General features: G+C 45.4%; 1 protein-coding gene across 2 annotated transcripts in view; it reads left to right on the top strand.

Annotated features, from left to right (window-relative positions):
- Positions 1-24,750, top strand: part of LOC121453315 (sorting nexin-24) — a 137,224-nt gene that overhangs the window by 4,291 nt on the left and 108,183 nt on the right. Inside the window, exon 1 of one of the 2 annotated variants that reach the window (XM_041659987.1) lies at positions 1,508-1,856. The exons of the other annotated variant lie outside the window; for it this stretch is intronic. Within the exon in view, the coding sequence (XP_041515921.1) occupies positions 1,851-1,856 (6 nt within the window). The 5' untranslated portion in view covers positions 1,508-1,850. Of the gene's footprint in view, positions 1-1,507; positions 1,857-24,750 lie in introns of those variants that run through there. 2 annotated transcript variants of the gene reach the window in all.

The raw sequence follows: 24,750 nt of genomic DNA, 5'->3' as shown, positions 1-24,750 counted from the left end.
GTAGAATTTGAAACCATGAATGATCTTTGCACCAACTCAAGAAGCAGGTCCGTCTCAGCTGGGCCCCTGCTCTGGGTGATGGTGCTGTCAACTGCCGTTAACATCAATGATGACAGTAATAACAATATCAAATGAGGAGTGGAAGGGGAGAGCCAGAAAGAAAAAGAACACATTACAGTGAAAGACACCAAGGTTGAGGCCTGGGGAGTTACTGTCATGGTGTTGCCAGCCAAGGACGTGACTGTTGTCGCTGGGGCATGGAGATGGTGGGCTTAGGTTTAAGGGGCTGAGGTATGGGGACAGGCTTGGGCTTGGGCCTGGGTTTAACTTGATTGGGCCCTATCACTTTTACAGTGGTAGGATAGCCAACAAGCAATCTTACGGTGACTATAGCTCCTGGGTCAGGTGCCTGTCCAAACCATTGAAGCTTATCCTAATGTCTGATTTCCCAAGTATGTCCTTTGATCCATGTATCTTCTCTTCTCTACCCCACCTTGGTGAAGGTTATATTTACAGGGTTACACCAGTGCTCCCGACAGCCTCCCACTTGCATTTGCTTAAGACTGGAGAAAAAACTGTGTGCTATCTATTTTATGCTGGGGGAAATGAGGCGTTTCAGGGAGATGTAATCCTTCTTAAGAGGGGGGTTCCCCCATAAGTGCCTAGTGAACACATAAGACCAACTGGCACAATACTAGTCATCCCATCCCCCACACCATAGCTGGTCTTTCCAGACTCTGCCGGCTGGATGTTGTGGGCATATATAACAATGTGGTTCCCTGCGCTGCAGTAGTGAGAAGCAGAGGGCAAATGAGGGCCAATGTCTGGGTCATGGGGGATAGAAGTGGCAGAGATTCACAGTTATATTGGGGAACACAGTTAAAATGGGGCCAGCTTTAGACACTTGGACTATGATGTTCTTATCCTGAATGTATCCCCGAGTAGTTCTTATGAGTTGCCAAGTCAAATTTAGGGGGGGTATGTGGATTTCCCGAGGAACATCTCATAGGCACAGTCCATACACATTGCAAAATCATTAAGATTGCCACCTCTTGGAACACCGAGTTCACAGCTTGAGTGGGTTGCTTGGGTCCTTGGCAACCTCCCATCCATCTCAACGGTGGTCTTTGAGTGCGAAGGGATCAGCAGTCTGGCGTGGGTATAGTAGATCCAGGAGCTATGCTGTCAACCTTGATGGCAATCGCGTAGTCATGCCAACCGCCATCGAGGTTGACGATGGCATGGTCAGTGGTCAGTAGAATGACGAAGGGTCCTCTCACTGGGTTCTAGCAGATGTCTCTTAGCATAGACCCAGCCCCCTGACTGAAACCTATGGTGTTCAAGAGGGACACCGGACTCATTAAGGGCCCTAAGCTTTGGCCATACATGATTCTCTGTATAGAGTCAAGAAGTTCTCGGTCATCCAACTTTGCCAGGAGTTCTGTCTGCAAGCTGGGGACAACAGGGATGGGGTACCAAACATAATCTCAAAAGGTGTCAGCCCCATTTGGTAAGGAGAGTTTCTAACCCTAAACAAGGCACAGGGGAGGAGAGTCACCCAATCCGCACCAGTCTCTAGGCCTAATTTAGAAAGGGTTTCTTTTAGAGTTCTATTCCTGCATTTTACCTGTCCTGAACTCTGGAGTCTATATGCACAGTGTAATTTTCAATCATTTCCCAGGACGGTGGCTAAACTCTGACTCACTTGGGACACAAAAGTTGGTCCATTGTTTGACCTATCACCGTAGGAAACCCCTACCCGCGCAGGATGTCTTCTAGAAACTTCTTCACCACCACTAGTGCCAGTGCTGTCTCATGTTGGTGGGGAATGCTTCCGATCAGCCCGAGTGATGGAGGTGGGTCTGTATATTATCTGTTGCTTTCATTGGTTAACTAATAAAGAAAACTGCTTGGCCTGATAGGACAGAAAATTAGGTAGGCGGAGTAGACAGAACAGAATGCTGGGAGAAAGAAGCCAAGTCGGTGAGTCACCATGCTTCTCCCACTCCAGACAGACGCAGGTTAAGATCTTCCCTGGTAAACCAGCTCGTGGTGCTACACAGAATATTAGAAATGGGTTACATCAATATGTAAGAGTTAGCCAATAAGAGGCTGGAACTAATGGGCCAAGCAGTGTTTAAAAGAATACAGTTTCTGTGTAATTATTTTGGGCATAAGCTAGCCCTGCGTGCGGCTGGGTACTAGGAACATAGCCCGCCGCTCCTATCACAACACCTGAGAAGGCGTCTTTTAACATTAACAAATATTTATACTCATATTTGCCAGATTTGACTTCAGTGAAATCCACCTCCCAATACACACCAGGCTTCTTTCCTCTGAGTCGGCTCCCAGGGTGTTTGGGATTGGCAGCAGCATTGGTTAGTTGACAGGCCTTCTATTAGAAACTATGTCCGCGATTTTCTGCTGCCTGTCTCTGATTTTAACTTCAGAGCGCCTCAATAAGTCTTGGGTTCTGCGAATCCTCCTATGAGAGGAGCAGTAGATCTTTGGGAGCAGCTTCTTTCCCAGGTGGTCATGTGACATGACTTTACAATCAGCTGAGCGCCACCATCCTTCCGGACATTGTGTCATAGGGAGAGACTTTATCCAGGTCAGGTTCTCCTGGCACTACTTCCCGGGCAGTTTCATCTGCCAAATTGTTACCTCTGGGAATAGGTCCATCCCCCTAGTGCCCAGACAATGTATGATGGCTACTTTCCATAGGGCTTAGAGAAGGGCTAGAATCTCCTCTTTATTTCTGATAGTCCTTCCCCTCTACAGTTTACAATCCCCTCTCTTTATCTGTTGCCCCACGCACCTGTGCCATCTCTCCAGCCCCAGTGTGTGATTTCTTAACAGGCAGCAAAGGTATGTTCCAGGCCGATTGCACAGGCCAGAGGACTCCCAAGTCTAATAATCGCCTGATATATGGGATGATGCCCTTCTTTCTTGGCCTCTAAGGGCATGGGATGCTTACAGACTTTGACTGGGTCTGCCCCCGATTTGATCTCTACATAAACGGGGGGTGTGTGTGCACAGCAATGTGCTGCCAATCCCATACCCCCTGTTTCGGCCCATTCCAATGGAAACTTTAGGAACCATTTCCAGAGAAATGTATCTAAGCTTTCATTTTTGCCAATAGATCTCGGCCAGTAGAGGATAGGGGCCGAATGAATGGGCTACCATCCCATTCCTAAGTCCACCATTCTTCGGGTGGTCCATGAATAGGGTTTTGTCCCTATGGCTCCTTGAACCCAAATCTTTTTGTTGGTCATGGCCCATCAGCCTTTAAAATTACTAAAATTTGAGTTCCTGTATCTACCATGAAATTGCCTATCTACTGTGAAGTTTCACAACAACAGTTTGATCTGATACCTGCAAGGACGCCTGAAGGTGGCAGATATAAGCAGATGTTGTTTGGGCACCCTGGTGGGGTCACTTTGACCAGTGCAGACATAGTGGGTGGCTTTTCCTGGAATTGTTTCTAACTCTTACTGGGCCCGAGTTCATCCTGGTTTAGTCTTGTCTGAAATGGAGTTCTTTTTCCAAACGAAGTTTGCTCGGTTCCTTCAGTTAAGCAGTGGGAGAATCTGTGCTGTTGGTCGCCTGATGCTATGCGATGGTGTTCTTAGCTTTAGGGTCAGTGGAAGACAGTGGTCTGTTGAGAATACATGGCCAGGCTTTTACCTATGTGTTAGAAGGCTGCTGGGTCAAATACAGAAGTATCTGATAAAGCTTCTATTCAGGAAATGTGATAATCCAAAGTAATTTTAGCTCTGAGCAGCAGCTTTTTGACTCTCCACAGCCAGGAAGTTCTAGACAATCCAAGAATCGTCATTTAGATGTGACTTAGAGTACTCGGCTCCCAGCTCACGGATAGAGTGCTCGCTGAGGGTACTGGAGGGCTTAGTCTCAAACATTTCAAGAAAATAAACAAAATGAAACAAGGTGATTGTTGCTTCTGTTGATAGTCACCTGCCTACTTGCCTCATGAGGGTTTTGTTTTTGTTTTGCTTTTTGTGGGGTGGGGTGACGCACTTTCTTAGACCTTAGCTATTCTGTAAACATGTGTTTGCTGCAGCTGGGCGCTGGTGGCGCATTTGGGAGGCAGAGGCAGGTGGATCTCTGTGAGCTCAAGGCCAGCCTGGTCTAAAGCGCTAGTCCCAGGACAGGCTCTAAGGCTACAGAGAAACCTGGTCTCAAAAAAAAAAAAAAGGCAGAGGCAGGCAGATCTCTGGGGGTTCAAGGCCAGCCTGGTCTACAAGAGCTAGTTCCAGGACACGCACCAAAGCTACAGAGAAGCCCTGTCTCTAAAAACCAAAAAAAAAAAAAAAAAAAAAAAAAAAACAAAAACAAAAACAAAAAAACATTGTGTATGATGTCCATTTGCCAGACACTAGGTTGCCAATGTAACCGATTTGGGTAGTCATTTGGGGTTAAACTTAGCAGTTTGAGAATCTCACTTGCGGTGATAGTTTGTGCATACTTTAAATTTTTTACTTTAAAAAAAATAGCTTAGGTTGCTAGACCAAATTGTTAAGGTGGTTTTCTTTTCCACTTCAAGTTCGTGAGGCAGCCGACGTCTTGTTCTCTCTGAGAGACAGCTATTATAGCTGCGCAGCCATGATTCATTCAGCAAACATTAACCAAGCGCCCGATGCTCACTGTTCTGGGAGTAGAGCCGGGAGTGGTGTTCCAGCTGAAAGAAAGAACAGTTTAAAATCGGATCCAGTTTCTAAAATAGAAAGCTGGTAAAAGCGTGTACTCTTGAGTGTAAAACATACCTTTAATTCATAGTGATTATGTATTTAGTGAAAAAAAAAAGAAGTCCTATAAATTCTGACAATCCCCTGGTAAGGAGGTAGAAGCAGAGGCAGTTTCTCTTCCTCTTGGCTGAGAGTTCAGCGGTCCTCGAGGTCACTAGGTTCTTAGAAAACACTGCTGAGCGCCGTGCCCACGGGCAACCTAAGCACTTGGGCTTGGAGGCGGGAGAACCTAGCGTTCAAGGACAGCCTTGGCTCTCCGGTGATTTGCCGTGTCTTAGGTTGAGAGTGGAATTGAAGGCTGGAAGGGTGATGTTCCTGCCCCTGGGGGGCTTCTCTGAGTCTGGGGGCAGGCGTGGAGCTGGCAGGGAAGTGTTGGGTTCCAGGCTGGCTGGTAGAGCCCCGTGTGGGCCACTTCTGCTGTGCCTGGGGTGGGGGAGGGTGCTTAGGAATGCTGACTTTGAAATCTGATTAGGGTTTTGCTAGCGTGTGAATTTTAAGAAGAGGAAGTACAGGACAAAAATCTGAGAGAACTGGCGTTTCAGACTCCAGATACTACTAACTAAATAAACTGGGGACCTCAGACTCCAGATACACCAACTAAATAACCTGGGGGAAAAGAGACCTCCCACCCAGTCAGTGTGATCTCCAGAGAAGCAGGCCAGGCTGTTGTAAGGAAAGAGCAGATAAACTCAAGTGTTATTTCCCAGGGTCCTGGTTCTCTCTGCTTTTCTTCTCACTGAGCCGTCATGCCCCCGACTTTGCAGGCAGTGAACTCCTTGGAGCTGGAAGCAGCATCTGTGTCCAGGTGCAGGGTCAGACTCAGCACGTGAAAACCTAATGAGTTAGGAGCTCAGACCTGATAGAGAGGCTGTGACCTGAGGCAAGCACAGCCAGGAGGATTAGGTGTGGTCGGTGAGACTGGAATTTCAAGTCAGTAGCAGGGATTGTTCAAAGACATTGCAGGGAATCAGAGGCTGAGTGAGCGCTGTAAAGAGCTGTGGACTTTGAGTTCCCGGGTAGGAGCTGTTTGGGGAAGGAAGTAACATGATTAGCTTTGCATTTGGAAATCCTCTATCAGTTCCTTTGGGCAGCGATGACTAGAATTCCGGTAGACCGGCTACTTTATAAATAACGGAAATTCATCTCTATAGTTTTTTAAAGTGAAAATTCCAAGAAGGAGGTGCTGGCAGGTTCATTGTCTGTTAATGGCCTGGCCCTGGCTGTTAGTTGGTGCCTGCCTGCCTCTGCCTCCCAAGTACTGGGATTAAAGGCATGTGCCACCCACTGCCCGGCTCTTGTCCTTAGTTTCTATGTTTACTAATCCCATTTCTGAGGCGTTGCCTGAATGACCTATCTCCCAAAGCCCCTGCTTCATAATATTGTTACCCTAAAATGAGGGTTTTGTTTTGTTTTTTAGTTTTTGAGACAGGGTCTTGTTTGGCCCAGCTGACTTTTAATTAGATTCCATATAGTTAAGGAATCTTGAATTCTAGATCTTCTAACGTCCACTTCCTGAGTGCTGGAGTTACAGGCTTCTGTAGTGATTTGGGGAATCATTAGAGACACCCTTGACAGGGCGGGAGTGTAGTTGAGGGGCAGAATGTTTGCTGGGTATACTTGAAACTCCGTGTGTGTCCCTAACAACAAACAAATAAAACTTGAAGACAAATATATAGTTTGTACACACACACACACACACACACACACACACACACACACATTTATGGAGCTGAGGATATGGGTTGGGTTTTACATAGCCAGATGGGAAGGTTGAAAACCTAAGGCTTTGAATATGACTCTAGTCCCAATACTATTTGCTTATTAGTAATTACACTTTTAGCGTGTTGCGCTTGCATCTGTGTACGTGTGTGTGTGTGTGTGTGTGTGTGTGTGTCTGGACATGCAGACCATAAACATCAGATTATGTTCTTACACTTTATGCTTCCTGAAGATCCAAATCACATTGTTGAGATTGAGCTTGGCAGTAAGGCTTTGTCAGTGCTGTTGCCTGCTGAGACACCTGTCCAGCTTTTGTTTTGTTTGTTTTTTGTGACAGGATTTCACATCTGTATCCTACCCGGTTTGTCTTGGAACTCACCATGTAACCTGGACCGGGATCTCATGCCGTTCTTACCCTCTCAGCTCCCATGTGCTCGATTTTTCCCCATGAATGAGCCACCTCAACCAGCAACACCCATCTTTTTAATGGAGATTATCTGAACTGTTAGGCAGAGTTGATCAGTAACCAAGATGGGTCTGGCCGGTGGCTGAAACAGGATGTTTACTTGCGTGCCAGACCAGCCTAGCAAGACCGTGTCCGAGAAAAACAAAAACAAACCAGGAACAGAAGCCAAAGAGGGGGGTCATCACGGCAGAGTGGTGTTGGTGAGACAGTTCATATTTACAGACACAGCTCATTTTTGGGTAACAGCCTAGAAGCCACTTAAGAGACAATATTCAACATATTATCCCCCAGGTGTCTAAGTATTTCCATCCTTTGACATGATGGGACACGTCACACATGTGAGTCACGAGCCTTTGCGGGGTCAAATGACCCTTAAACTAGGGTTGCCTGAGATCATCAGAAAACACAGATATTTGCATTAGGATTCCTGACAGCAGCAAAATTATAGTTATGAAATCACAATGAAAATGATTTTATGGTTGGGGATCCCCACAACATGAGGAACTGTATTAGGGGTGGCAGCGTTAGGAGGGTGGAAAACCACCTGTTGTAGAACTTGTAGAACATTTGCTCCAGTGGGAGCTGAGGTCTGGGACTTTCTGCCTTCAGAATTTTAACACTGGGGATGAAACCTTTTGGGGTCGTGGCCTTCAAGGTTTTGCTTTCCTTCCCCGCCCCCCCCCCTTTTTTTTGAGATAGGATTTCTCTGTGTAGCTCTTGCCGTCCCAGAACTTGTTCTGTACTCCAGGCTAGCCTCAAACTCAAAGAGCCGCTTGCCTCTACTTCAAGTGCTGGGTTTAAAGGATTACAGGCGTGCACCGCTGCCACCACCACCCGGCCGTCTTCAGGATTTTCAGCTGCAGGGGTCTTGCTCTCACTATCTAAGACTATGACACGAAGGCTTGTCTTCTCTTGGGTTACTGACTAGTGCTGACTGGTGGCGTACCAACAGCTTTTTCTTCACGTCAGGAATTAGTGTGCGTACTGAGCATATAAAGCACTCAAGGAGCCAACCAGAAATGGTGAAGGGAAAGGATTGGGGGCAAGGGAGAGGGGCAACCAAGAGAAAGGTACCTGAGTTCACCCAAAGTGCTGGGGCTTTCTCCTATGAGTTTGTGGTTTAATGTAAAGAGAGAAAGGTCTAGACTGTAGAAAGAAAAAAAAATGCAGAGTAGGGATGTAACTGGGTAGACTTTGTCTGGTGTGTGCAAGGGCTGAGTTCAGTCTCCGGCTCCAGTACTCAGGAGGGTAGAGGCTAGAGGGTCAGGAGTTCAAGGTCACAATCCTGTACACAAACAGTTTGCGTCCATCCTGGGCTACATAATTTATATCCTGTCTCCAGAGAATTTACCTTTGAATTAACTCTGGTTCCTGCCTTATTGTCACTGCCATTTGATACACAATTTGAGAATGAGACTGAGGTTGAGTGAGGGAGCCTGGCCTTTCCATCTTACGTTTTTTTCTGAGTAGTTTGTACCTACTGAGAAAAATTGTAGACTTTGTATACCACATCCAAAGGCAGAGAGCATACTTCCTTATAATAAAGGGGTGTTTGCCTCAGAAACCCTGAGCCAATAAATGACCTTTCAGATCTCATTATTAGTTCCCAGTCAGCCTGCTGATAAGGGAGCCCTGTGTGTGACTGGTGGAGGCCAGGGTTCCCTGAACCCTTAGGGAACAAGAAGGATAGGTTAGCTAGTTGGAGAGAAAAGTGGGAAATTTCTGGGGCTGGGTGAAGAGCCGGTCTTTCCCTATCACCCAACCCTTAGGCATGCCGTGGGAGAAGTGCAGGAGGACACACTGAGACCACAATGTCCTCTGAAGTCACAGTCATCCATCCTATGCCCATGAGATGAACGAGGCCTTTGTTAACCATGCAGCACTGGCATAGGGCCTATTCACACCGAGTGTAGCAGAAGCACACATTAAATATTTATTAAACGATGAAGTCAGGTGTGTGTGAGCTCTGATCCCTACTCTTAAAGACAAAAATGCAGTTTAAAAGTTCCTCTTGAACATCAGCACACTCACAGTGATTGCTACATTGTCAAAATAGGGACTTTGGTGTAGCTCAGCGCTAAAACGCTGGCCTTGGGTTTGATCCCTTGAATCGCGAAACAAGCAAGCAAATAATCACCATTTTTGTATGCATGAGGCCCTCAAACACAAACAATAGCTAAACAACTTTCAAAGTTAGTACAAGAGGATTGAGTTTTGTAAATAAATTATTTAGAAATTTGGGGATACAAGTGTTAGAAATATTTTTTAATCTTACAAGTGCTTTAGCAAGTACTTTTAAGGTGTGGCAGCCTGAATGGTGAGGTTTTCTATTACTGATGAAGACAAACACTGGGTGAGTTCTTCAAGGCTGGTTCCTTCTGAGTTCTAGAAACCAGCCCACCCCAGATTGTCTACCTAGGCAAGTGCTCAGGAACTCCATGGAATTAGTAATATGAACCACAACGATATGCTCTAATTTTGTATAGTATCTGGCCTAGTTATCATTAACTATAAATTTCTGGTAGCCTAGAGTCCCCTTAAAAAAGAGTCTCAGCTGAGTGGTTGTCTTTGTCAGCTTGGCCAGTGGATGTGCTTGGATGGGATTGTCTGGATACAGGAGTGCTCATGGGTTGTGAGAATGCTGGCTGGGCTGGGGAGATGGCTCAGCAGTAAGAGCATGTATCGCTCCTGCAGAGGCCTGGAGTCCAATTCCCACCACCACATCAGGTGGCACACAACTGCGTGTAAACACACACACACACACACACACATACACGAGAGAGAGAGAGAGAGAGAGACAGAGACAGACAGACAGACAGACAGACAGAGAATAAAATCTTTTATTTTTATTTTGTATTATTTGGTGTGTGTGTGTGTGTGTGTGTGTGTGTGTGTGTGTGTGTGTGTAAATACCTATGGAGACTAGAAGAAGGTGTTGGACCCCCTGGAGCTGGAGTTGCATGCTCTTATAAGCTGCCTGATGCTGTGTGATCCTGTACGCTGTGAATATCTGTTGTTCTTACTGGTTGATAAATAAAGCTATTTTGGCCTATGGCAAGGCAGCATAGAGCCAGGCAGGAAATCTAAGCAGAGATACAGGTGAAGAAGGGTAGAATCTGGGAGACGCCAGCCAGCTGCCAAGAAAGCAAGACATGTAGAAAATGAGGTAATGCCACAACCACGTGGCAATACCTAGATTAATAGAAATGGGTTAATTTAAATATAAGAGCTAGCTAGTAATAAGCCTGAGCCATTGACCAGACATTTATAAGTAACTTTAAGTCTCTGAGTGGTTATTCAGGAACTGTCAGGCAGGAGAGAATCCTCCAGTTACAGCCTAGCTTGGGTGCTAGAAAGCAAACTCTAGTCCTTTGGAAGTGCAGAAAACACTCAACAGCTGTTGATTGTTTAAGCTATCTGTCCAGTCCCCTAAAAATAATAAAGTAAATCTTAGAAATAAAAAGAAAGCTAGGTAAGTATGAGACAGCGAGCAAGCCAGCTAGCAGTGCCGCTCCATGGCTTTTGCATCAAGATCCTGTTAAGGTTTTGCTGGTTCCCTTGGTGATGGATTGTGTGATCTTTAAATATAAGATGAAATAAAGCTTTCCTACCCCACGTTGCTTTTGATCAGAGTGTTTTATCGTAACAACAGCAATCAAACTAGAACACTACCTCAGGATTTCCCAGACCAGTTCACTCTGCAGGCTGGCCTGGAACTTGCTATGTAGATGAGCACCCGAGTGGTGAGATCACGGATTTATCTGGCACGAGGGATTGAACCTATGGCTTTATCTGTGCTAGGCAAGCACCCTAGCAGCAGAGCTACATCTTTAGCACCAAACAACGATCTTGAATAATTACTTCTTTGCTCATACCACCTAAACACTACGTCTCACTTTATGTTGTTGATGTATGGATCACTTATGAATTTAAACATTCATGTGTTTATACGCAGTATGGGAATTAAACCTAGGGCCTCACACAAACTAGACAAGAACTTTTATCTCTGAGAGGTAGCCTGAACTGACATTTTACATTTATTTCTTTAAAAAATGGATTTATTTTTAGTGTGTGTGTGTGTGGGGGGGGGGGTGTATAAAGAGGGTAAGGGCATCAGGAATCAGATCCCTAGATCTGGAGTTACAGGTAGTTGTGAGTCACCCATTGTGGATGCTGGGAGCCGAACTCTGGTCTTCTGAAGAGCAGCACACCCTTAGCCGCCTCCCCAACCCCAGCTTTCGTACACTTTGAGCTGAGTTTCATTAAGTTACCAAAGCAGTATTTTCTCTTTCAGTCTCCTAGCTGGCTGGGATGATTGGCCTGCCCACCAGGCCTGGTTTTTCCCCCCTGGGTTGGTAGTGAATGCATAGAATCATAGTCCTTGAGTGGGCAGAAGCAGGAATACCAGGAGTTGAAGGCCAACCCAGGCTCCATAGGAAGTTCTAGGCGAGTTTGGACCATATAAGCAGACTGCCTGAAAAAAATCAAAAACCACAGCTAACCAAACAAAAAGGACATAAATTTTGTTTTTTTCCTTGTGTGACGTGTAATACAATGCTGTCAGTCACAGGGCATCCAGCTTCTGCCTCTGCCCTCACGCTCTTTCCTTCCTCTCTCATCGATTCCCACTTAAAAAAAGACAATACACGTGAAGGTTGTTGCCAGCACTCCTCTGATAGTAGGACATTCTGTTTTCTTGGAGAATAGAAGGACTTAACTGCAAATATATGGACTCTTGAAAATGGAATGGAAAAGTAGATGTGTTATTTTATGATGAGGTTGTGGTTTCTTCTATTCGGGACATATGCTAACAAGTAGCAGTCTACTGTGTCCCCAGTCCTTTTCTTATGTAGGCGGTAGTGCACGCAGAGAACCCCCTCTGTCTTCTTTAACAGTTCCTGTGTGTATGTTCCTGGTAGGGGCGGGGATAGCGTACATGTTATGGCGTGTCAGTTTTCTCCCTCCACCTTTGAGTGCGTTCCAGTAATGGAACTCAGGTCGCCAGGCTTACAAGGCAAAGCGCCTTTACCTAATGAGTTGTTCTGTTAGCCCCAGCCTTGCCTTTTTCTCCACCTCACCGTGGTTCCCTGAGATACTTACAAGGCAGTTTCTATAGGAATGCCCTGATCTCTGCCATAGTTATATTGCCTTCTGTTGGCAGACTGCCATCAACAAACTTGTGAAAGGCATTTCTTTTTCTTTTCTCTTTTTGTTTTGTTTTTGTTGTTTCGAGACAGGGTTTCTCTGTAGCTTTGGAGCCTGTCCTGGAACTAGCTCCTGTAGACCAGGCTGGCCTCAAACTCACAGAGATCCACCTGCTTCTGCCTCCCGAGTGCTGGGATTAAAGGCGTGCGCCACCACCGCCCGGCTCGTGAAAGGCACTTCAGTTTCATTCTCTTCTACTCTGTTTTGAAATAGGCTCTCATGTAGCCCAGGCTGGCTTCTCCTATTCCTCTGCCTCTGCCTCCAAAGTGCAGGGCTTACAGGTGTGTAATAACACAAGTCTTTTGAAATTATTTTCTTTTTTCTTTTTTTCTTTTCTTTTTTTCTTCTTTCTTTTGAGTTTGGTTTTTCAAGACAGGGTTCCTCTATGTAACTGTCCTTGTTGTTCTGGAACTAGTTCTTGTAGACCAGGCTGGCCTCAAACTCAGAGGTCCGCCTGCCTCTGCCTCCCAAGTGCGCCTTTTGAAATTCTTGTTAGTATGTCTTTATATTCCACATAGAGGTTACTGGGTCAAAAGTAGATGTGTGTGGCATTTTGGTGGCACTGGGGTTCCAGCGAAGCCTGCCCTGCCTGACTTTGCAATCCTGTTGCAGTGTATGAATGCTGCATCCGCATCGGCTTGCCAGCCAATGCTGTCGCTACTGTTGCTCTTGGAATTCTACCAATCTGATGGGTGAAGCTGGACACGGTGACACACCTGTTGTTCCAGCACCCGGAAGGTGGTGTTAGGAGAATCAGAACGCTAACATGATCCTCGGCTGTATAGTAAGTGAGCTTGATGCCAACCTGGGCTACATAAGACCCCCACCCCTCACTTTTTGTAAGGCCAGTCTGGTAACATGTGCAGTCGTGTTTTAATGTACTTTTCAGTGTTCATAATTTATTTTTTGTTTGTTTACTTTCTCTGTGTTACAGCCCTAGCTCCCTGGAACTGTACCTGTAGACCAGGCTGGCCTTCAACCCATAGACATCCACCTGTCTCGGCCTGCTGTGTGCTGGCATTAAAGGTGTGCACCATCACTGCCCAGCACCAGTTTATTTTTGAGACATACTCTTACAGTGTAGGCCAGGCTGGCTTGCCCTCCTGTCTCAGCTTCCTGAGTGCTGACATGACAGGAACGAGCCACCACACGTGGCTTAAGAAAAACGAAAAGATTGTGGAAATGCTAGATTGAGCAGAGGGCCTCAGGCTTGCTGCACAAGTGCGCCGCCCCTGAGCTGTTCCTACAGCCTTTCCTAGTTTATTATACTTATATTTAATGAGTCACAGGGAATCACAGCATCCCATTGACAGAGAAAGCGGTTCCTTCTTCACTAGCTGCTCAAACTGAAAAGAATGTCAGCCTCACAGATTTATATGTGGGCTGCAGATCCATAAAGAAGGCAAATGGAAATAAAATGTCCTAGTGAGAGATGCCTCCTTGGAGTCTGGGCTAGCAGCAGAGGTGGGCATTTTGTCTTGTACTGAGACTATTTATCGACAAATTGGGCTAGTGGGAAGAATGTTATTTCCAAAGCAGGATTCCCATCAGGAAGGGCTCTGTATCTGAATGCAGCTCTCCCTGAGCTTCCCCAGAGAAAAGAGAAAATTGGAGTCAAGACCGTGCAAGGCTGGGGAATCTAAAGGCTTATCATAGAAGCGCCACGCCAAAATCCTATGGATTGCCCAAGAGTTCCAGGCATCCAAGTCCTAAAGCATTGCTGGGGGTGGGGAGGTGCCTCTTGCATCTGCAGGTGTGGCTGGCATGCTCACACACTTCAGCTCTTTGAGGTAACTTGTACAGAGACTTCAGAACTGAGGGGAGTCTCATATACTAAGCAAGTAAATGGATTCTTCTAGCCCTAAGGGTTATCTGGGATTTTGTTCTTTTGGGGTGTTGTTTTAGATAAGTCATGAGTATTAGTCACCCATGAGCTATGAGCTAGTAAACCTCTAAGATAGAGGACTTTGGGAAAGTCACTATATTTTCCAAGCATTTCTTGATTAATTGCTTTATACTCTAGGGAAACACGAGGGAAATAAAGTATGGTTCGCCTGGCTGCACGCTTGGTTCATAAAAACATGCAATCATAGACAAATGTCTGGCTTGTGTATATTCGTAAATGGTGTGATCTGTCTGCCTCTTTCTCTCCTTCCACCCACTCACACACACACCCGCAATCCACCCACCCTTCTGTCCCTCCATCCGCATGCTCTCAGTGTGTAGTACAGGCTACCTCTTAACCCGTGACTCTGCCTCAGCCTCCCGGAGGCTACGGTTGCAGCTGTACACCACCACATCCCAGTTTGGAAGCCGAGTTTTAGAAGCTGATAGTCTGTCACAGAGGAGAATATCGTCTCGTGGTTACTGAACGTTCATTTTGATTTGACTCTGGCATCATCTTTTTGCCGCTTCTCTGCATTCCCAATCTGGTACAAAAATGCCATTTAAGTGATCCTACTGCACGTACTGGCTTTGTAGGAGCCTAGGCAGTTTGGATGCTCACCTTACTAGAACTGGATGGAGGTGGGGGTTCCTTGGTCTTTCCACAGGGCAGGGAACCCTGATTGCTCTTCGGGCTGAGGAGGGAGGGGCACTTGATGGGGGAGGGGGAGGGAAATGGGAGGCGGTGGCAGGGAAGAGACAGAAATCTTTAATAAATAAATAAATAAAATCACAAAAAAAAGAGTTCAAAATAAATAAATAAATAAAATCAACAATGAAAAAAAAAGAAAAAGAAAACTCTGGGAAGGGTTTTACTAGTTTTTCTTTATTTTTTTACTTACCGGAAAACTTCAGAAGGAATGAGTGCTGTTCCAGAAAGCCGAAAGCTCTTTTAGACCCCACATTATTTTCTGTGAAGATTGATTGGGTGTATTTAAAATATTGGAATGTCCCCTCTCTCATTACCTTTTTCTTTTGGGGGGGGGTGGTATTTGAAATATACTAATGTCTGTTTCTGATGTTTATTGGAGAAGTAACTTAGTTAGCTTTGCAGTTTATAGTTGTCTCACAGATGCCTCCCCCTCGTTCTCAACCCAGAGATCCAGAGGTTCTTCTAGGGACTCTAAGCTTCTTTTCCGCTCTCACCCCATCCTTTCCCTTACTGATGGGATTCCTGTTATTGTTCAGATGACATAATGAGGCAGATTGAGTCTACAGGATGGCTATGTGAACTATTTGCTTATCGTGATAAGGTCTTGTTTTATAGCCTGGACTGACTTCAAACTCATAGTGATCCTCCTGCTTCAGCCCTCTGAGAACTGGGATGACAGTTGTGTCAGCTGCACACCTGATTTATGAGTTACGTTTCACAGAATCGTTCTCATTTTATTGCGGCTGGAGAGGGGCTTTAGGGAAGGTGCTGCAGGTAACATGCTCAGTTAACTTAAGGAGTATTTTTAAGGAGCAATGTTGTTAGTCTCCTTGAGAGGTGACTCTGGCTTAGGAGAGTTCTGAGGTGAAATGGTGGCAGGTAATGGGATTCTAGATAAAATTTGATCGTGAAACTAAAGACCCGCTGGCAGGTGGGAGAGAGGTGAGAGAAGTGAGGAACCAATTTTTTTTTTTTTTTTTTTTGGCTGAGCAAATAGAAACGTGATAGTGACAATTCACAAACACTGGAAGCCACACCTTGGCTCATGCTCACCACCTTCCTTCCTCACTTTGGGACATGCTTGGTTTGAAATATTTGCCTAAATATTCTGTTGGGTCATTGGTGCTGATTCAGAGCTGTCTCTAAGTCCACCGTTTGTCAACTGGGCACTCATGCAGAAATCCTTCAGCCATAGTTAATTTGCCCCAATAAAGACAGTGACAAGTCAGCCTGATCTGGTACAGCTGTCCTGGGTTCAACCAGATATGCAGGGGCCTCTTGTCCAGAGCAGGAGGCTTCCACTGATATCTACCCTTCTTCATACACTATCTTGCAGAAAATTAACAATTCTTAGTTTGCCATGGTAGACAATCAGTATATTTTTATTTTACATGATGAGGAAATTAAAGAAGAAGTTAAGATATTTGTTTAGCATGTGTCTAGCAGACCTTTGGGACAGAAATGGCAGGAGGTTGTCTTGACGGTTGCCATCTTTCCGTGTCTGTAACTGGTCATGTGAGTATAATCACTGTTCTCTATGTGTCTGCCTTCAGCAAGCATCTCAGCTGCTCATGATTCACCCCGTGGGGTGACCCAGACCACCACTTATGAAAAATCTGGGCCGTTACTGATCCTGCCTAAATTGGGGTTCAGTTGTCTTTATATAAATGTATTTTTTTGCTTTCTTAGTTACGCTTATTTATTGGGGTAGGATGGAGTGCACAGGCCTCAATCTTTGTGTGACGGTCAGAAGACAACTTGTAAGAGTTGGCTCCTAAGTTTTACTGTGTATGTTCTGGCCATTAAACTCGGGTTGTCAAACTTGGTGGCAAGCACCTTTACTGCAGAGCCATCTTGCGAGCCCACTTTATTTTATGATGTGATATTCTAAACCGTCAGCAGCAGAGGAGTGTGGACCAATGACACCACTCTGCTGCTGTCCTCAGCAGCCTACAGTGTTCTTTTCAGAGACTTCATTAAGAATAGAGTTTATGAGCCTGGCAGTGGTGGCATACACCTTTAATCCCAGCACTCTGTAGGTAGAGACAGGTGGATCTCTGTGAGTTCGAGGCCAGCCTGTCTACAAATTAAGTTCTAGGACAGCCAGAGCTACACAGATAAACCCTGTCTCGAGAAACCAAAGTAAAAATAGAGGAATAGAACTTCTGAGAGTTTTCATCAAGGGTTAATAAGTAGGCTTAGACACCATGCAGGACACACCCAGGTGGGGCTGTGGGCCTCTCAAGAGAGAGTCACAATTAAGTGTCTTTAGAATACTCACATATATAATTTGGGTGACTTCTAAAGTTCCATCTCAAAGGACTGCTCAGGAGCCCAGATGAGATCACACGTGCTTCTTGATGCACATAGGATTGCGCGTTGGCTTTCAACTGCAGATCTACTGCTAACCCTGCCTGTTTTCTCTGAGTTCTAACACAAAATGAGTAACTTTTCTTTGCCTTTTTCTATTTCTTTAGATACTAATTAAATCCTAATATGGTTTCTCTGATGCCCCGGGCAACCCCACACATTATACAGCTGCTTACAGACCTGCATTGCCGGCCCTAAGGCGAAGGCGTGACCTTGTCTCTTCTTCATCTCTCCTGGCTGCTGCCAGGATTTAAAATGCCTACCCTATTGTTAATCTCTCAAACTAATAAAAGGTCCTCTAGAGCATCCAAAACAAAACAAAGTCATGAGGGTTGGAGAGGAAGTTAGGTTTTGTTTTTGCTGTAAATAAAAGTTTATAATCTGGTTTATGAACTACCCCAAAATATCAGGTTTATATCTTGGGAAGGACTAGGCCACACTCAAGACTGGAAAGCTCAGGCTTTCAGAGTGGTCTCTTGCTATTTTAACATTCTTATTTGAAGTGCATATAGAAGTACATGTTGTATGTAGGTGTCCTCAGCAAATGCTAATTGTACTGAAATTCTTGACTCTTTGCTGATGAAGGCCTTCAGCCAGACTCTGTAATGAGGGTTCCTTTCCCTTTCCATGACCCCTTGATTACCAATAAAAAGCTGTGTCCTTGTATGTAGGGGGAGCTGGGGGGGGGGAACTAGCCTGGAAGTTTTCCCTCCCTCAAATTTTCTCTCCCTCCCTCCCTCCCTCCCTCTCTCCCTCCCTCCCTTCCTTTCTTTTTGGTGCAGGGTCTTATATAGCCCAGTCTGGCCTTAAACTGGATTTATAGCTAATAAGTTTTTTGATCCTCTCCCCCATAAGTATCTCTGCTGATTCAGTAAGCCAGATCAACCTGAATTAAAATAATAGGTTTACAGGAGAGCAACTCCCCGGAGGATCCTCCAGTCCCTGAGACTGGGGCCAGAAATATAACACCCACAAACAAAAGCAGGGAGATTTTATGGGTTGTAGAATGTAATGGTAAAAATAAAACGCTGCAGGTTTCCGAAGTGGTGGCAGCAGGCAGTGGGCCACAAGGGGCAATGGGTCCCATGAAGACCCACAGGAGGCAGAGATGGATAGGCACGCCATGCAGAGAAGGTGGGTATTTATTTAGTGGGCTATGGAAGGGAAGGGGAAAGGGGAGAGGGAGGGAGAAGGGGGATAAGGAGAGAGAGGCAGAGAAAGGCAGAGAGAGAGAGAGAGAGAGAGAGAGAGAGAGAGAGAGAGAGGAGAAAGAATCAGAGAGAAGAGAAGAAAAGCTACCTCTTCTGGCAAGAGACAGAAAGGAAGGAGCTCAGGCTGGAAGTGGAAGGAAGATCTGCTTGACTCAGTGGAGAAAGGGAGTGGGCAGGACTTGTCTCTTAAAGGGACAGGGCAGACTATTACATAGGCGAGGGGTAATAATATGCCCACCACAAGCTGGGTTCCCAAGGATGGTCAAAAACTTAATGTTTTGGCGGGGACTTGGGTGGTTGGCAACTTTTAGGGGAGGAAGCTACAATAGCAGCCAAGAATGTGGGAGACTCTTTAAGCTAGGATTTGAAACACACACACACACACACACACACACACACACACACACACACACCAGACAGAGAGAGAACAAACATGGGACTGTCTATTTGGACCATGTAGGCATGAGCCAGAGGCCTCAGCTGAACATCTCAATCTGTTTGGGCATATGGGCTCCCAAATCTGGTTACTTCCTATTGGCATTGGACTATGTGGGGCGGGAGAGTCAGAAGTTGGAAGTCAGTGGGTTCATGCTCAGGGGAGGTATTAGGTTAAGAAGCATTTGGCTGACTGCCTTTCTGGAGACCTCATGAATCTGTTTCTGGAGGAAGAGGAGAAGGCAAGGGGAGACTCGATGAAGTAGCAGCACGCTTTCCCAGGAACACACTGGTGTCTGTAAAACAGCTGGAACAGATTAGTGTCATAGCAAAGTCTATGGCTTTGGGTTAAAAGTCATGAACATTCTAAGGAAGAATATAGTCCAGAAGGCAAAAAGACAAAGGTGAACGAACAAGTAGCAAGAGCAAGTAGAGTTGACCACCAGCCCCTCATTGGATCTTTCTGGAAGACCAGAGGGTGGAGGGTCCAGTTGCCTGGCAGACTTATCTGTCCTTGGTAGGTGCCCTCTTGAGCCTCGAGAGATGGTCCCAGGATTAATGTCCCAGGAACTTGACAATTGAAGAAAAAGTGAAGATAACAGTGTGGGATCCTGTTCACTGGGACTCTAGAAACTTAGGAGGTCGCTGTTTGAGGAGTACATGGTCCCCCCACCCAGAGAGTGGGGTGAGCTTGGGAGTAGTTGGATCTGCAGGTGTGGAGGCAGGGAGAGAGCTGTTAGCGTGTGAACAGACAAGGGACCTTTGGGAGAGAGAAAGAGAATGGAGGAAGAGAGAGGGGGCTATCTGGAACATGCAGGGGTGAGCCCAAGACCCCAACTGAACAATAGCCAAGAATGGCCTCTGTTTACTCCACCTCTGTCTACCCCACCTTCCCAGGAGTACCCTGCCATGGCTAAGTTTCTGTGGTGCTGGAGAGCAAGCCTGAGACCTCACGCATGCTTTATAAACACTCTACCAAGTGTGCTATACTCTGCATCTTCTAACCCGGATGTTTCTACACAGCTCAGTCTGGCCTCCAACATACAATCCTCCTGTCTCAGCCTCCTGAGTGCTAGGACTGTAGGCATGTATCACCATACCTAGCTTTGCATCTGAATTTCTGAAATGTGGTCACAGTGCAAGGAATAGAAAATTACAGAAAAAGTCTATTCTCTCTCATATACTCTTTTTTTTCTTTTTCTTTTTCTTTTCTTTTCTTTTTTTGAGACAGTTTTTCTCTATGTAGCCCTGGCTGTCCTGGAACTCACTTTGTAGCCCAGGCGGACCTCAAACTCAGAGATCCACCTGCCTCTGGGGTGCTGGGATTAAAGGTGTGTGCCACCAGTCCCAGCGATTTTCCTTGTTTCTTAACAGTGGACAATTAGATCTCATTGTCAGTAAAAACCGATGACTGCAGCACCCACACTATTGAGCCTGTGCTAATAAATGCAACAGTTGTTCATAGTCTGGTGGCAAATGACCTTTAAATGCAACCATTTATGGAAGCTGTCCATGGGGAACAATTTAACTTCCAAATGATGTTCAGGAGTGCTTATCATTTAAATATGCCTCTTCCTGTCAATAAGGAATAACAAACACCGGTTAGATTTCTGATGTTGATTCAGAAGGTAGGAAATCTGCTGAATAAATTAGTGTATGTTTGATTTATATTGACCAAAATTTTTTTTACACTGCTGTGTTACAGGTCGAGGTGACAATACATTTAAATGCGCGGTGGAGCAGAGGTCACAGCTGACTGACAGGAATGCTTACACTGTTTTTAATTAACTTTTAAGTATTATTCTTAAATTCTTTCTCGAGCCAATTACTAGAAAAAGGATTGAACTTAACCTGGGACGTTAATGGAGACCTTATTTTAGAAATCAATAATCTTGATCGTTCTCCTAAAAATTATGGGTGTATATTAATGGCTTTATTTTAGCTACTGATTTGTATCAGATACTGAATTCATTATGCCTTTTTCTTTGATTATTTTCAGGACCATTCTAAGATAACACGGACAAAAAAACAGAGTAATGGACAGTTACTCCAGGAGGTGCTTTGTGGAGGAGGCCTGTTTTCTTAGCGCTCTGAGCTTTTCATTCATGGTGTTCTGTGTGTGCTAAGGAGAGTCATTGGCAGGGGAAGGATGTGGCTGAGGGATTTTTCCAGTCATTCATTAGTGTTTTCGAAGCTTCGGTAACCCTTAGTTTGCCCTCTGAGAGAGTCTCTTCCCATGGACTCTCATGGCTTTGGCATCTGAAAACTACCGAACACAAAGCATCTTGTTTTCACTCTTCACTTTTTCAGCTTTGTCCCATGGAATTGTGTTTGCATCATTCACAGTCATACAAAAGCTTTCATTCTTTTGAACTATGGAGATTTTTTTTTTTCTTTAAAGCCAAGCATGGTGGTACAAACTATAGCATCTCTGTATGTTTGATGCTATCCTGGACTACTTAGCTGAGATCCTGTTACCAAACAAACAAAACTCACAAAATAAAAAATAAAAAAAAAACAGATAAATATTCACAAAAATTAAAAGACGAAACAAAGGGGGCTGGAATGATGGCTCAGTAGTTAAGAGTACTTACTACTCTTCCAGAAGACCCAGGTTTGGTTCCCAGCATTGATGTTGGGCTGTTCATAACAGCCTGTAACTTCAGCCCCAGGGGATCTGACACCTTCTTCTGTCCTCATGGGCGCAGTGATGCACATTGACATATTCACAGAGACACACAAATACAAGTAAAATAAAAATTATAAAAACAGATCAACGGTCTGGAGAGATGGCTCTGCAGTCTGGAGCGTTGTTTGCCCTTCCGGAGGGCTCCGGTTCAAGTCCCAGCACCTACATGGCTGCCCACAACTGTTTGTGACTTCAGTTCCAGGGGACCCAGTGCCCTCTTCTGCTCGGCAGGATCTTGCCAGCATGTGGGGCACATACACTGCTCACACAATCACACACACATCAAAATAAAAGATAAAAAAGTAATTCAAAAAAACCAAACCCAAAACTCTTTGGCTTTAGCCAGGCATTGTGCTGTGGGGCGTGGGGCAAGCAGACTGACCTGGGTCTTGCATCCTGAGTTGTTGCGTGCTCCCAGAAGGTGGCACAAAGTCCAGACCCTTCCTACTGCCCTCCAGAGCAGACAACTGCATGCAGGTCTTGAAAGCAGCACTCATACCACTCCAGGTTAGAGACAGTCACACTGTGGTTCCCCAGTCTGCGGCCTTGTGCCGGCATCTGATGTGACTGGACAGAATTATCCCCAGACTGTCCCCGATGGTGGAAGTGAGAGTGTTGAGAAAAGGAAGTAGAGACGTTAGTGTTGGCGTTGAAAGTGGTAAGAGAAGCACTCAGGAAACAGAGGCAGAGGTGGCTGGATCTCTGAGTTTGAGGCCAGCCTGGTCGAGTTCGAGGATAGCCGGGGCTACACAGAGAAAGCCTGTCTTGAAAAACAAAAACTCAAAAAAAAAAAAAAAAAGCAAAGAAAGAAAGTGGTGGGAGAATGCCTGTGGGATGAGTCACTCACTGGTGAGACTGGCTGGGAGGGAGGGACCGAGGCCAGAGCTGTACAGCAAGTCACTCTCTTCAGTGATGGCAGAGGCAGGGGTTTGGGAGACATGGTGAGCAGCACCAGGTCGTGTGCCAGAGGCAGGGAAAGGAGGAGGCTGGTTGTTCTTTGTTGCTTGTGTGCTGGTTGTTGGTTGTTGTTCATCGGCCTGATCCATGCTACTGACATCTGCAGAGAGGAGCCTCCGTTGAGACAATGCTTCCGTCAGAGCACTACCAGGCAAGTCTGGGGCACTGGCGCCCAGCTGCCTGGGAGCAGTGCCTTTGCTGGTCCAGGGCCTTAGAAGAAAGCCGTGGAGGGCAAGCTCGTAAAAAGTGTTCCTCCTGTAGCTTATGCTTTGGTTTCTGCGTCTGAAGTCTAGCCTTGAGTTCCTTCTCTGCCCTCCTAAAATAAACTCTTTCCTCCCCCAAGTTGCATTTGGATGTGGTGATTACAGCAACAGAAACCAATCTTGGACAGGAAGGGGCACATGGCCAGTGTCACAGTTGCCACCGCTGGATAGACTCTGCCTCCTGAGTGCTGGGATAAAAAGGAATATGCTACTACCACCTGACTTTTTTTTTTTAAGAGATCCCATGCTGAGTTGGCATAGCCATGGTAACTTCTGCCCTTTGCACCTGTGTCCAACTCTGCCCCAGCTCACCACAGTGGCCTTGGCACTACTCTGCCCTGAGGGAACCGGGAGGAAGCCCAGGACTCTAGCTATTCTTGACCCTCTCACAGTGGTTGGAAAGCTCACACACATGTACTACCAGTACAGTACCACACTCATTTGACCTCAGAGGGAATCAAGGACCAACTATATGTCCTGAAACTCTAGGACAAGAATGACCAATAAAAGCTGTCAGTGAATTTTTATTTTGTGAAGGACCCTGGCTTAGAAAGTTTGGACCAAGTGAAGATTATTATGACCATGGAAGATGAATTTGGGTTTGAAAGTCCTGATACAGATACAGAGATGCTAATGTGTTTCTAAGAAATTGTAAATTACATTGCAGATAAGAAGGGTGTGTATGGATTAAGTACCAGAGCCTCTTTCCTCACAGAGAAGACTCCAAGAACACACGATGACATCATGGTTGGCTGACAGTGGCTCTGTTGGACTTCTATTTAAATTGTCTGAGGGTTTTACCCTTTGAAAATAGATGTTTTCTAAAATAGAACAAACAAACAAAAAAGACAAGGTCTCATGTGTCTAGTGCTGGCTAACCTGGAACTCAAAGGATAGTGAACTTGAACTTCTGATCCTCCTGGCTCCACCTCGTGAGTGCAAGGATTATATGAGGGTGCCAACGTACCCAACTTTAAATGAAAACTCTAAGCAGGATCAGGATTTCCAGTGCTGCTAAATTAGAACATGCCGTTTATAGCCATTCCCTCTGGATGCTCCATCTCGCCCAAATTAGAGACTGACATCTGACACACCCTGGTTGCTCCGCTGCCCTTGACAGCCAGTTGCTTACAACTGTTGGTGTATCATGGACCACTTCAGCCACTGTCCACCCACCTTGCTTTGCTTTAGGCTTCCCATAGTCTTCTCAGGTAAACTTTGCGTGAATTGGTTTCCTGCCTGTTTAGAAGAGGCCAGCCATGCCTAAAGAGGATAGTGTCTTCACATGATCTTGGTGCCACGTAATATCAGTTTTCATCTCACATTGGTGAAATGTGCCGTTTGATATTGGAGGACATTCTTAATAGATGTGTGTATGCTATACGTCATTTAAACACATTTCTTAATTTATAGGTCATTGGTTTTTGTAATAGCTTACCTCCTCCTGTTTATTTTATATTTTATACTATGGAAATGATGTTGGGCAAAACACAAATTTGAGTATTATTTTTAAAATTAGAGTTTAAGAGGCTGGATAGATGGCTCATTGGTTGAGGGTGCTTGTTATTCTTGTAGAGAGACGACTGGAGTTCGATTTCCAGCACTCATATAATGACTCATGACCATCCTAACTCTACTTCCAGGGGATTTGATGCCCTCTCTTGCCTCCACAAGTACTAGGTACACATACGCAACATGCTTGCCAGCAAAACAGCCATGCACAAAAATTAAATAAATAGAAAAAATAAAATTAGAGTTCAAGATGTGTTGGAAAGCCGAACTCAAAACAATCAAGACGTTTGACTGGGGAATTGCTAGCATGGTGGGAACTGAAGAAACTTCTCAAGGGAGACGAGAGACTTGACATGGATAATATAGTGGTGATGGAGGAAGGTCATTGGTTACATAAAAAGAAACTGCTTGGCTCTCATTGGTTAGTGATGGAGGAAGGTCATTGGTTACATAAAAAGAAACTGCTTGGCTCTCATTGGTTAGAGATAGGTGGGAGGAGTAAACAGAACAGAACACTGGGAGGAAGAGGAAGTGAGCTCAGACTCCACAGCTCTCCTCTCG

This window comes from Microtus oregoni, unplaced genomic scaffold (genome assembly GCF_018167655.1).
Source record: "Microtus oregoni isolate MIOR12 unplaced genomic scaffold, Mior012 000011F_ref0000422, whole genome shotgun sequence".
In the NCBI taxonomy this organism is placed as follows: domain Eukaryota; kingdom Metazoa; phylum Chordata; class Mammalia; order Rodentia; family Cricetidae; genus Microtus; species Microtus oregoni.
Note: the sequence above shows the minus strand (reverse complement) of the source record. Positions and strands in the feature narration are given on the sequence as shown.